This window comes from Myotis yumanensis, unplaced genomic scaffold, assembly GCF_028538775.1.
Source record: "Myotis yumanensis isolate MYYU_CA2020_CCGP unplaced genomic scaffold, mMyoYum1.0.hap1 SCAF_3, whole genome shotgun sequence".
Classification (NCBI taxonomy): domain Eukaryota; kingdom Metazoa; phylum Chordata; class Mammalia; order Chiroptera; family Vespertilionidae; genus Myotis; species Myotis yumanensis.
The window spans coordinates 142366524-142381233 of NW_027223754.1; the positions used below are offsets into that span (position 1 = coordinate 142366524).

Genomic DNA, 14710 nt, shown 5'->3' on the forward strand with positions numbered 1-14710 from the left:
ATCATGGAAACAGGCAAGGGATTTAGAATTTGTGTTGTAAGATCTTTTTAATATTTGGAAGGAAGTTATAGATGTTAACTTTGGACTTTGTAAACTTATATATATTTTAAAATGCCAAGAATGACCAATAAAAAAAAAGAAAGTGTGATTTCTAAACCTATGAAGAAAAAGTTCTAAGGAGACCATATTATTACAATAAAATATTCTATTTACAGTTAATATTTCCATCCTAGCAAAATTTATGGGAAAATACACACCAACTTTTAGAAAGAGGAGAAGAGTGAAAATTAAGGTTGGAACTTTAAACTGTATCCAATACAATATTACTATTAAAATAATCATATATTAAGATATATATTGCTGGTACACAAGTGCCTGCTACATTATTCTCTATATTTTTCTTTATGTTTTAAATTAATATTTAGAGTTTAGAAATACAAACCCTATAAAAATTGTATTATGTGTTTATTAATTATGAGAAGGCAGGCTAATCATCTAACTTGTAAAAAACCAGAATTAGCCTGGCCAGCATGGCTCAGTGGTTGAGCATCAACCTATAAACCAGGCTATCATGGTTCAATTCCCAGTCAGGGCACATGCCTGGGTTGTGGGCTCAATCTCCAGTGTCCCCATGAAGGAGGCAGCCAGTCAATGATTCTCTTTCATCATTGATGTTTCTATGACTCTCTCCCTCTCCCTTCCTCTCTGAAATAAAAACAACAACAACAACAAAACACAACAAAAATGCCCTAGCTGGTTTGGCTCAGTGGATAGACCATCAAACTACATACTAAAAGGATCCCGGGTTTGACTCCAGTCAAGGGCACATGCCCAAGTTGCAGGCTCGCTCCCCAGTGGGGTGCATGCAGGAGGCAGCCAATCAATGATTCTCTCTCATTATTGATGTTTCTATCTCTTCCTTTCCCTTTCTCTCTGAAATCAATAATAATAACAATAATATATATATATATATATATATATATATATATATATATGTAATCATAAATGGGGGTGCATAGATAAAACTCTCAAAGATCCCCAAATTCTATGATTAAATTCAAAACATAAAAATTGGCTTGGAAATAATTATCTTCAGCAACAGATTAAATTCTAATGTATTTTTATAAAAATATATAAACATAAGTGGAAACACCGAAAATACAAAAGGTAAAGAAAATGAAAAAAGAACTAAAATATGATCACTCAAATTAGCATTTAAAAATTAACATTAATATGAAGTACCATTGTATAATTTATCAGTTTAGCAAGTGACTGACAATTCCCAAGCCAGTGTGGATGTGGTGAAAGCAGAACATTTATACACTGCTGGTATTTGCTTAATTTGGCACAACCATTTAGACTAGCAATTGCTATGTGTCATATAAATTAAAAATATTACATCCATTATTTATGCCATATTTTTGAATTTGTCCAAAGGAACCAATCTAGAAGGAAGAAAAGACTCAAGTCTAGGGAGATAGTCTTTAAAATACATTATAATGTAAATTGGAAGCTTCTAATTGCCTCATAAGAGACTAGTTATTTCAATACATTTTAGTCTTTTTTTTTTCTTTTCTTATTGACTTTTAGAGAGAGAAGAAGGGAGAGGGAGAGAAAGAGAAATATTGATGTGAGAGCACATCAATCGGCTGCCTCCTGCCCACTTTCTCCCAGGAACCAAGCCTGCAACCTTTCCATGCTCCAGATGAAGCCCAACAGAGCTTCACTGGCCAAGGCCATTTTAGTCATTTTCAATGACAACAAGGGAAGAGTTGATACATTAAATAGAAATGGGGAAGGGGAGAGAATGGGAAAGAAGCAAGAAAAAACATTTAATGGAATGAAAAGTAAGGGTTGAACTAGGGCAGGGGTGGGGAACTTCTGACCTGCAGGCTGTATAAGGCCTGAGAAATCTTTTTATCTGACCCTGCCAAAGCTACCACAGGTGGGACTCGAAATTCAATAAATCTAGGAGCTTTTTTTCATAGCAACATAAACGTATATTAAGTGAATCATAATAATAATGTAAATTTTGAGGGAGAAGCAAGGAATGACCATTATAGGATCGATAGGACACATATGATGAGTACATGACAGGACAGACACGTATGCTTCTCGTCTGCTGTCCGTGGCCCATATGCCTGTATTGTGGTGACTCAGAGGACAGTCAGTGCCAGGCTGGCTGAGAGTGTACACGCTGGGAAAGTGTTAACACGCTGTGGTGAAACTATAGCGATCCGGTGATGATGGACCAGATGCAATGAGATAATTCCTAGGGATGTTGATGACTTTGCCTCCAATGACTGACAACGATGTTGTTGACTTTTTGTTGACACAGATGATAAAACCAATCCAACCTTTATCCACACATCCATGATCAACAATCTTGTAAAAACTGATCTCAGATGAAGATTAAAGAAATCACAATACACTGAAAAGACCTCAAGAGTCTTTTTATGAACGTTGGATATGTTCCAAATCCAAGATACAGGATTAGAACAGTGATCAAAGCAAAATGATTGCAGTACGGCAACACACTGGATAGTTAATAAAACTTAAGTGGTGTGACATCCTACAAGTGGTGACTACAAAAAAGAGAAAACTTGATGTGCAGTGTCGATCTTTTTAAGAGAAATGGACAAATGATTTTTTTTGGTTAATCCTCACCTGAGGATATTTTTCCTTTTATTTAATTTTTTTTAAGAGAGTAGAAGGGAGGGGGACAGATACACAGAGACACATCAATTGTTTGCTTCCCACACATGCCCTGATGAGGGCTAGGGATTGAGCCTGCAACCGAGGTATGTACCCCTTGACAGGAATCAAACCTGGGACCCTTCAGTTCATGGGCTGACACTCTATCCACTGGGCCAAACCGGCTAGGACCAAATGATTATTTTTTTGTTGAAGTCAAAGACGAACCTATGTGCCCAGTTTGTGGCGATATGTTAGCAATAATGAAAAAAGCCAACCTGGATCGTCATTATAGCTCAAAACATGCTGTACTCAATGAATTGAGAGGCCAAATGTGTCAGGATAAAATCAATATTCTTCAGTGGAGTTTAGAATCACAACAATCTGCTTTTACTTAAGCCTCCGTATGACAGGGACAATGTTATTCAGATGAATTATGTAGTGAGGGAGCAAGTCGAAAAGAAGCTGAGGCCTCATGTGAGGAAGAGTTTGGTGGCTGCTACAGAACTGTTAGCACCAGACAAATTAAAATTGTTTCAGAGTGTTAGTTTGTCTCAGAGAACCGCCTCCGATGGGATTACTGACAGCAGTAGGTATTGAAAAAACACTGAAGGATTTCCAATTTTTCTCTCTGGCTTGTGACAAGAAGACATAACAAATACTGCCCATTTGGCCATTTTCATTCGTGGGATAACTGCAGAGTTTGACACATGAGAGGAACTGCTGTCCCTGGAAGCCATGCATGGCACTACAAGAGGTGAGCAACTTGAGAGACTTGTTTTAACAATGAAAAAATTTGAGCTAATGTTTGAAAAGTGGCCTTACTACTAACAGAGCTACAGCCATGACTGGCTCACAAAAAGGGTTAATTGCATTTGTCAAGAAAGAACTGAATCATTTCAGTCTCGATCCAAGTGATTTAATTATATGCCACTGCACTGTATACTAAGAGAGTCTCTGTGCAAAGTCATTGAGGCTCAACAATGTGATGTCAAGAGTAGTGTCATGTGTAAATTTTGTCAAAAGCAGAGGGTTTAATAGCGGCCAGGTTAAGGAGTTACTGAATGATCTTGACTGAGTACAATGATCTCGTTTATTGCTGTGAAGTGTGGTGGCTGAGTCGCAGGAACATGCTCATGAGGTTTTATGAACTACAGGATGAAGTCAAGCAGCTCATGGAGATGAAGGGAAAACCTGTCTGGGAACTCAATGGTGGCAAGTGGCTGTGTGATCTAGCGACCATGGTGGATGTTACCAAGTACCTCTCAGAGCTGAATGTCAAGCTGCAGGGCCCCAACCAGCTTCTCAACTCCCTGCTTTCAAACGTGAAATCATTTGAAGCTAAATTAAGGCTTTTGGAAAGTGCAACTCGAAAGGAGCAACACGGTGCATTTCCCCACTCTGGGAGGACACAAGCCTTCTGCAACACTTGAATATGCTGGTGAATGTGGGGAACTCTGAGGCCATTTAATGAAAGATTCAAGGACATGAAAAGAAAACCAATGGACTTGAACATCTTTGCTACATCGGTTCAATGTGGAACCCGCTGATGTGCATGATAACCTACAATACGAAATCATTCAGTTGCCAAGCGATGATGAGCTGAAAGCTAAGTACAACCACCTCCCACACTGCTTGCGTTCTATACAGGTTCCAAAAGCAACGATGGATTTCCCACTCTGAGGAGCCATGCATTGAAATACGCATCTGTGTTTGGAACAACTTTCTGCTGGGAGCAGTTCTTTTCAAAACTTAGCATCACAGAGTCGCCTGCGCTCCAGACAGACCGAGGCAAACCTGGAAAAGCGGTTCGAGTAGCAACATCAATACCAGCTAACACAGTGATGGTGAACCTTTTGAGCTCAGCGTGTCAGCATTTTGAAAAACCCTAACTTAACTCTGGTGCCGTGTCACATGTAGAAATTTTTTGATATTTGCAACCATAGTAAAACAAAGACTTATATTTTTGATATTTATTTTATATATTTAAATGCCATTTAACAAAGAAAAATCAACCAAAAAAATGAGTTTGCGTGTCACCTCTGACACGCGTGTCATAGGTTCGCCATCACTGAGCTAACATCACAAGCCTCACTAAAGAGAAGCAGGTCTAGCCAACAGACCAGGAGTTAATTACATGTTTGGCCAAATAGAGCAGGCTCACTTTTAAGTTTCTAATTTTGTAGGGCCTATGAGAGATGTTATAAATATCCAACTGGCCCCTGGCAGAAAGAAGGGTAAGGTGACTGAGATGTTCCCTTGGGTGGATACTGGAGAAAACACATCTCACAATAATTAAGGTAAGTGGTATTTTTTTTTTAATTGATGTAAAAACATCCTTGATGAAAAAAAAAATCACTATTTTAAATAAAAACAAGATCTGGCTTTTCATTTGCATCATCCTGAGAGTGCCTCACTAGCCTCGCCCTAATTCAGTGATTCTCAACCTTCTGGCCCTTTAAATACAGTTCCTCGTGTTGTGACCCAACCATAAAATTATTTTCGTTGCTACTTCATAACTGTAATGTTGCTACTGTTATGAATCGTGATGTAAATATCTGATATGCAGGATGGTCTTAGGCGACCCCTGTGAAAGGGTCGTTCGACCGCCAAAGGGGTCGCGACCCACAGGTTGAGAACCACTGCGCCTAATTGAAGACAAGGATCCTGTTGTTTAAATTGATAGTCTCCATCGATGTTTTTGCAGATTTTTAAATAAAAAAATAAATAAAGTGCACTGAACCGTCATTTCTTCGAATGGAAACCTCCTTAAATTGTACACCTCAGATGAGTGCCTCTACTCACCCTAGTCCCAGCCCTATGTAAAATCTTGGTAACAAATGTGTTAAGAAGACAGTGGTTTGTATTTCTTCAGTGAATAAACTTTACGCACATATATTTTTAAGCCCAAACGGAAAGTGCGGCTCCCCACACTCCTTAACCCTCAGAGCAGTGGCCCAGACTTTGCGAGGCCCCGGGGTGCGTGGTCAGGGCAAGGTTGTCAGAGGTTCAGGCAACCGCCTCGGGGCCTCACCATGAAGCGCAAGTTAGCCCCTGGGGGCTTGACCTTGCCTCGGAGTTCATTGTGGAGGTTCACGTACTCATTGATAAAGTTCACGTCCTCTTCGTGCGGCAGTAAACCCGCGCACAGGCCGGACGTCAGTAGTAGCCAGAGCTCACAGAGCCACAGTGTCACATCGGCCCCTCGCGTTAGGGGGAGCCATGGGACGTACCAGTCCTGTGCAAAGGGCCTCAGAGCCACCATGGTCCACCTGCCGGCCGCAGACCGGCCAGTGCGCATGCGCTGGCCCGCCCCATGACCTGCCAATCCAGCTGGCCACGCGGACAAGGTTGGCCCCGCCCCACAGACAAGGTTGGCCCCGCCCCCGAAGACAAGGTTGGTCCCGCCCCTTGAGGGGAAGCCCTGCTCATGTGAATGGTGGGTGAAGGTCTCCCCAGCTGTTGGCCCGCAGAACTCAGGGAGGCTGGACTCAAATGGGTGCAGGCTCTTCACTAAACTAGTTAATGCAGCTGGATATTATCCAGAGTTGATTTGCGGCGACAAATGATGTGTCAGCGTTTATTAATAAGCCCTCTGTACAGTAAATGCCAATTGCCGAATCATTAACACGCCTGAGAAACCTTCTAATTATGCCAGGGTAAATAATCATTCTTCTGTGATATTGATGAAGATTATCCCCCCCTCCCCCATGCTTACCTGTTGACCTGGGAATTTAATGCAGAACATGCTCCTTATTTTCCTCGTAGACTGAAAAATATCCTCTTTAAGGTGGACTTCACTGAGATTTTCTCTCAGTGTTTTGCGGGAAATAACAAAATAAATGGAAGATTGGAAGCTCAACATGTAGGGGTTAAACTAAGGATCATAAAATTATCATAAGCTTGAAATATTTCCATATTTTTCTCTTACCGGAATTTTATAGGCAGCCTGAAATATCAATAACAATCTTCTCTGACAAAAATGTCCAGTTCATAGTAAGAATTTATTTTTGTTTTAATTTCTCCTTCAGACAACAACTACTAGTGTCCTACCAGATTTTGGCCTGTGCTTTTTACAAACAATTTGCTCTAGAAAACTTACTTTGAAGGATATAAGTTCTAGGCACAAAATAAAAGCACACATTTGTTTGGGGGTTTCAGTTGCACCCTTCTATATAATAAACGGGTAATATGCAAATTGACCAAACAGCAGAACAACCAGAATGCCTGCAGACCCTCGCCCCAGCCAGCCCACCCCTGATGGCCCCCATCAGGCAGGCCAGCTGAACCCCACCAGTGCAGGATGCTTGATAGAATTTAGGAGATATTCAAAATCATTGACACTGGGACAGAATTTTGCCACAAAGAAAGCATTGTAACCGGTTGGTCAAAATATCTAAAAAGAAATGTGCTTTTAAAAATTATCTATGGTGTACACCAAGCATGTCAAACTCACGACCTTCAGGCTGCATGCAGCCTACAACAAATATTTTTGCAGCCCAGCCAATATAACGGTAAGTAAGAAATGTTTTAATAAAATTTCATAACTTAATTTTTACCATATCATGTTATACATAATTATTAATAATGAACTACAACGTTCTCTAATGACTGATTACTATAATCATGTTGCATTTATTTCCCTTAGGTACATTACACACAGGCACACCATTTCTCTCCACTAATACTAGCAGCGAATATTTTAGCAGGTGATGGCCATGTCATTAGTCTTGGACTGACTTGTTTGGTGTGCACAACAGGAAATATTTTGCTTTTGGAGAACAGGAAAAATAGGTTTAGCCCTTACCTGTTTGGCTCAGTGGATGGAGCGTCGACCTGCGGACTCAAGGGTCCCGGGTTCAATTCTGGTCAAGGACATGTACCTTGGTTGCGGGCACGTCCCCAGTGGGGGGTGTGCAGGAGGCAGCTGATCTGTGTTTCTCTCTCATCGATGTTTCTAATTCTCTATCCCTCTCCCTTCCTCTCTGTGAAAAATCAATAAAATATATATTTTTTTTAAAAAAGAAAAAGAAAGAAAAATAGGTTTATTTGCGTTATGCTTATTAATTTGTGTAGTTATTCAGTGTCTGGTAAGTTAATGTTCAAGAAAAAATATTAATTTTTATTAAAATGTTCTATTATTTTATGTTAACAAACATTTATTTTAGTCCTTTGTATTCAGCATGTCTCTATAGAAATAAACCTATGTTTCTATGAAAATTGAAGCTTTTGTTTGTATGCAGCCCACATAAACTTAAACCTGGTTCATTTGGCCTGTGTTAGCCTGTGAGTTTGACATGCTTGGTGTACACAATTGAAAGCAATAGGCCTCAGAAGATAGTTTCATTCAGGCCGTCAGTCATTTAGTAACTATTTATTACCAGGCAGTGTGTTATGGGGTTGACAAGGATTGGTGGACAAGACACAGACTCTGCTTCCAAGTAGCTTACAATTTAGAAAACTAGCAACTCGGTAACTTTATACCCTGTGAAAAAGACCAAGTCTTTCTGGAGAGTATGATGTCAAGAAAGTAAAGAACACAGGTAAGTGAAACGAAGGAAAAGGCACATAATACATATGCCAGGAGAGCAAAAACTGCTAAGAGTATTTTACTGATCAGAGCCTATTTCGGGGGTTAAAATGGCAAGTGCTGAAATATGGAATTCCTTTATGATGCTGATACTGTTATTAGATTATGAAAATTGCTATAGTAAAGCATGAGATAAACAAAATAATGCAATCATAGATTGCTAAGAAATTTAGGCAGTTTTACTAGTTCCATGTTTTAGACATATTCTATGACACATCATTGACAGGTGATCATTATAACCCCTGCTTAAATAATTCCACTCACAAAGAAGTCACCATTTCTCAGGTAGCCCATTCTATTGCTAGACACCCCACTCAACAAGTATTTCTTTAGGACCTCCTGTGTGTCAGAGCGACAAATGCTGAGCAAGTTAGACATATCTATCCACATGAAGCTTTTAGTTAAAGGTGTTACAGACAAATCAAACTATTCTAATACCATGTTTATTTCAAAATATCCTGGCTATGTGTCAGGAGCTATTTTATTTTATTGTGGTAAAATAGACATAACAAAATTTACAATTTTAATCATAATTTAGTATAAAATTCAGTGGCAGTTACATTTACAGTGCTGTATAACCATCACCACTATCCTACGCTATTTTAAATGCTTGTCTACTCATTTAAAAAATAAAATAATCCTTAAGATACAGATATTACTATGTTCATTTTAAAGATGGAAAAGTGAGAAAAAGTGGGAAGATGAACTTTACTTCATTAAACTATAAATAAAGGATAACTGAGAAAGATATTTGGTACATAAATGTCAAAGGATTAAAATACTGATGTTTCATTAACGCACATTTAAGAATAATTTAAAATTCCTGAGAAAATGAGCAGCACCATTAGAAAAATGAATGAAGGAGGTGAACAGGGACCAAAAAAGAAACAGAAAACAAAAACCTAAAATAATGTGGTGGAAGGTGGTCTCAGGAACTAACCAACAGTTTGCTTCTATCCCAAAGTCAAAACCATGAAATGGAGTATAAATCTGGGAATAGTAATATGAAATCTTGTCTCCTAAATTTACATTACTCTTATATTCTTGAGGTCAATATTTATTTAGTATGGTAATATGTATGCAATGACTTCTAGAAATCTTCCCTGAAAGGACAACATTTCCCCAGACTACCTTAATAACTCTCAAAAAATATATTTGTAAATCTGAGTGCAGTTTATGAAAATACATTTAAGTCTACAAATAAAGAAATAAAAATTAATATAATTTACCTCACACACTTATTGAGAGGATTATATAAATTATATGTAAAGCATTTAGTTGCTTGGAACATTGAAAATATTATTTAACTTTGGGTATTATTAAATTAAAACTATTAATAAGTACTACCTCATTTTCATTTATTTTGATGAGAACTAAAATAAATTTTTAACACTTAGCACTTTGCCAGACATATTATTATACATTCTTAATATATACTTGTTGAATTATGATAATCAGTGTGTTCTCACTAGCTACAAGGCACAAATCCATGGTGTGCAACTCCAGTTGAGAACCTGATGATTTTTACTAGGGGTGCATAGCTTTCCTGAGGGAGCATCTGCCCCCTGGTGGTCAGTGGACATCATAGCAACTGGTCGACCGTCTGCCTCCTGGTGGTCAGTGCACATCATAGCGAGTGGTTGAGCGGCCTTAGCATATCATTAGCATATTACGCTTTGATTGGTTGAATGGACAACCGGACACTTAGCATATTAGGCTTTTATTATATAGGATAATAAAAGGCTAATAATCAAATCGTCCCTTCAACTGGGAGTTTGATAAGAGTTAGACCAGGAGCTGAGCCAGTCAGCCGTCAGCAGCCCTTACCCCTGGCCAGCCTGGCCCGATGGGCCCCGATCAGGGTGGGCCGGCCGGACTCCACCCATCCACAAATTTGTACACCTTGCCTCTAGTTAAGAATAAGATCTGTTTAGAGTAAAATAATTGCAAGTGATACCAGGCCTCTTAAGATACCCAGTCAAGAGTCTATGGTTATGATCACAGGAAGTAGAAAAGACATCTCCTTGGTTCAGATTTTCTCTTATTGCCAATGAAGGGAAATTCCACTAGTAAGTCAGAGGCCCTCCTCCTACCCAGCCTCTGCTCACAGGTTAAGTATAGAGAGAACACTCTTCAAATAGATATTCTATTTTCTGAGACCTGTCACTACTGTAACAGGGAATAAAGCTTTATACCAGCCTGACTAACCATGAGATAGAAGTAGAATAAAATGTACTAACAAACTGATAAAAGCTATGAACATACTGACAGTTTCCTTATAAGCGTATTGCAGGCATGAGCAGTTCTAGTTCCTGCTTATACAAAAAACGGCCTTGACCACAACTTTGGTTGATGTGGATCACCCAACTGCAGGAATTTGGCTAGCACTGATCAGTTCCATATGCTAACATTAACAATCCATATTGGGACCAGCAAGTACACTGCCTGCTTGTCCACAGCCCCTCCTCCTGATCTCTTTGTTCTGCTTTCCCTCTCATTCCCTATAAAAACCCTTGCCTACATTGAGATTCTAAGATGGGTTTTGGACAAGAGTCTCCCATCTTCTTGAGATGTCGGCACTTGAATAAACTTCTTTCCTTTTGTTACTACCATCTGTCTCACAAGTTTGGTTTTCGTGGTGGCAGGCAGTCAAACCTTGGTTCTGATTACACTACTAGCACGTTCCTGTAGCAGTGTCAATTTAATACTCTGACAAATATTTCTTCAAAATCAGAGGATATAATTTTGTAAACATTTATTTTTCATGTGGCCTGTAGAATTTCAATTAATCTGATTAAAGGAATTTATATGTGTTTGGATGAATAAGGAGTCTGAAGAAGTAAGGGAGTAATTATATAAAAAATCAGAGGATATTTTAATTATTAATGAAAAATTTTAATTAAAAATCTATGAAAACAATGCAACAGTTAGAAAAGAATACTCCATAAATGTCAATTTACCTGTAGCCTATTTAAAAGTACAAGTTGAGGGGTAATTATGAATTAAAATCTTAATGACATAATAAACAAATAGCAATAGTTTACTAAAATGATAATGACTCCATATAGATGATACCAAATAGCAGTGTGATGGTTAATTTTACATGTCCATATGGGTAGACTATGTTTGCTAGTGTTTGGTCAAAAACTAGTTTAGATGTTGCTATAATGTGAGTGGCTCCGTCCAATCAGTTAAGAGTAAAGGCAGAGATTCCCTGAGAATTAGTGCCTTCAGACCACAAAATAGGGATTCTGTCTTATTTTCCAGGTTTTAGACTCAAGACTATAACACCAACTCTTTTTTTAAAATTTTTTTATTGATTAAGTTATTACATATGTGTCCTTATCCCCACATTATCCCTCATACCCCCCATTCATGCCCTCACCCCCCTTGTCATCTGTGTCCATTGATTAGGCCTATATGCTTGCATATACGTCCTTTGGTTGATCTCTCCCTCTTACCCCCAACTTCCCTTACCTTCCCTCTGAGGTTTGACAGTCTGATCAATGCTTCTCTGTCTCTGGATCTGTTTTTGTATAGTAGCAACTCTTACATGAGTCTCCATCCTGCCATCCTGCCCTACAGATTCCAGACTTGCTAGGTGCCACATCATGTAAGCCAATTTCTTTTCTTTTTTAAATATATTTTATTGATTTTAGAGAGGAAGGGAGAGGGAGAGAGCAGTAGAAAGGTCAATGATGAGAGAGAATCATTGATTGGCTGCCTTCCGCATGCCCCCTACTGGGGATCAAGCCCACAACCCAGGCATATGCCCTTGGCCGGAATCAAACCTGGGACCCTTCAGTCCACAGGCTGATGCTCTATCCATTGAGCCAAACCAGCTAGGGTGTAAGCCAATTTCTTAAAATCTCTTTCCCCTTTCTCTCTTTCACTTTTTATCTCTCTCTTACAATCTCCCCATTGTTGGTTTTCTGGAGAACCCTAATACAGGAAGACTTGAAATGCAAAAATCACTTGGTTTCATTTTTTAAAATACATATTTTTATTGATTTCAGAGCTGAAGGGGGAGAGAGAGAGAGAGAGAGAGAGAGATAGAGAGAGAGATCAACGATGAGAGAGCTAATTATCCATCAGCTGCCTCCTGCATGCCCCACACTGGGGATAGAGCTTGCAACCCCAGCATGTGCCCTCACCGGGAATCCAACCATGATCTCCTGGTTCATTGGTCTACATTCAACCACTGAGCCATGCCAGCCCGGCGGTTTCATTTTTAAAAAATATTTTTATATGTTTTTATTGATTTCAGAGAAAGAAAGGAAGAGAGATAGAGATAGAAACTTCAATGATGAAAATCATTGATTGGCTACCTGCTGCACGCCCCCTACTGGGGACCAAGCCCTAAACCTGAGCATGTGCACTGGTTCAGGGGTCGATGCTCAATCACTGAGCAATATTGGCCCGGCCACTTGGTTTCATTTTTAAGAATAGCATCAATCACCCAGAAATGTGGAAATTCTTAGGTATTTGGTAATGTTTATCAAATAACTCTCAAAATAAGGGGGGGGGGGGACATCTGTAATACTCTCAAAGATATAAAGTAAAATATGACATCTTAAAAATGCATTTAAAAATAGTTTTTAATATTTATAGCTGAGGGAAGTTGGTGGTTGTTTTGGTTGAGAAGGAAAACATCTAGATAATTTAGTCCAGAGTAGTCAGCTACTCAATATAAATGATTTTTAAAACTGTATTAATGGAATAATCTTTTTTTTTGTCTTCAGAGAAAATTCCAGAATTGAGTAATTCCTTGGTTTGTAGAGATGTTTTAACTATACTACAGATACTTTTGTATAGGGTTTTAAAAGGTATACTATCTGCATTTGCTATCTCTTAAAAGAGTGATTTTAATTTTCAGAACACACTTTTACTTATCAAAGTTTTAAAATTTAATTGATTTCCCTTTTGTTATTCTGTTCTCATTAATTATTACAAATATTATGACAATAATATAACATGACATGCTATCAGATACTTACCTTAATAATATTTTGTTTTAATAATGTTGATGGTATTCTTAAAGGAAACTACTGGCATATAAGAAAAAATATCTGATATCCTCAATGTTTAGTTCTTTAGATCTACTGCAGTTAAAATGAAATTTCTAAAGTAGAGAATGAAAATATTAATACATATAAAATTATAATTAAATAAAAACCCAAATCCCTGAGCCCTGGCCGATGGCTCAGTTGGTTAAAACATTGTCCCATACACTGAAAGGTTGTGGGATCAATTCCAGGTCAGAGCACACACCTAGGTTGCAGGTTTGGTCCCTGGTCAAGGCTCATATGGAAGGCAACCAGTCCATGTTTCTTACATTGATGTTGCTCTCTCTCCATCTCCCTTCCTCTCTCTGAGATCAATAAAAAAAAAAGCATATTTAAGAAAATATCACCAAATAGATTTCTAAAGTAGTTGCAATTAACACTGACACCAGTAGCAGTAAGAGGGTGTTAGTTGCACTATATATTTACTCCTGCTTGGTATCGTCTACATATTTTATTTTAGTTTTTACAGGGATGTATTAGTACTTTTAATTTACATTTCACTGGAGAATAATGAACTGTAGCATTTTTGCGTATGTACTAGTATATTTGCCATCTAAACACACTTGTATATGAAAGTTCCCTTCAAATCTATTGGGTTATCTTTTTCATATTGGCTGTGGAACTTCTTTATATTTCTAGTTACAGTCCCTTTTCAGTTGTATTTGTTGAACAAATATTTTTCTACTCTGGGGTTGGCTTTACATTCTATAATCAGTATTTCTTAATTTCAGTCTGGAACAGTTTGGCATTCTTTCTGTTTGTTGTTAGTATCTTTTGCATCTTCTTTTAAAAAACATACTTTTTTATTCATTTCTGAGAGAGAGAGAGAGAGAGAGAGAGAGAGAAAGAAAGAAACATCGTTGTGAGAGAGAAACATCTATTTGCTGCCTCCTGTACAACCCTACAGGAGATTGAGCCTGCACCCGGAAATGTGCCTTGGTTGGGAATCAAACCAGTGACCTCTCAATCCATGGGACGATGTTCAACCAACTGAGCCACACATCAGGGAAGGGCACCACCAGGTCAGGGCATATTACCTAGTTTGGGTGTTTGATCCATGGTTGGGATTCATATGGGAGACAACTAATGTTTCTCACATTGATGTTTCTCTCTCTCTCTCTCTCTTTCTTGCTTCCTCTCTCTCTCTCTCTCTTTCTTGCTTCCTCTCTCTCTCTCTCTCTCAAATCAATAAATATCCTTAGGTGAAGATTTAAAAAAATACAACCCGAGATACTTTTTTTACTATTACCCTTTTATACTGCAATGTTGTACATCTCTTGAATTAAAAACAGACATTAAATTTAGATAACAGACAAGAGTGTAGACATTTTAATAATTAAAATGATAAGGCTTACATTTA

General features: G+C 38.4%; 1 protein-coding gene across 1 annotated transcript in view; it reads right to left on the minus strand.

Moving 5' to 3' along the window:
* GLIPR1L2 (GLIPR1 like 2) overlaps positions 1-5959 on the minus strand; it is a 31107-nt gene extending 25148 nt beyond the window's left edge. The window contains exon 1 of the mRNA XM_070407626.1: positions 5729-5959. Coding sequence (XP_070263727.1) covers positions 5729-5959 — 231 coding nt within the window. The remainder of the gene's footprint in view (positions 1-5728) is intronic.
* Positions 5960-14710: the final 8751 nt, after the last annotated feature.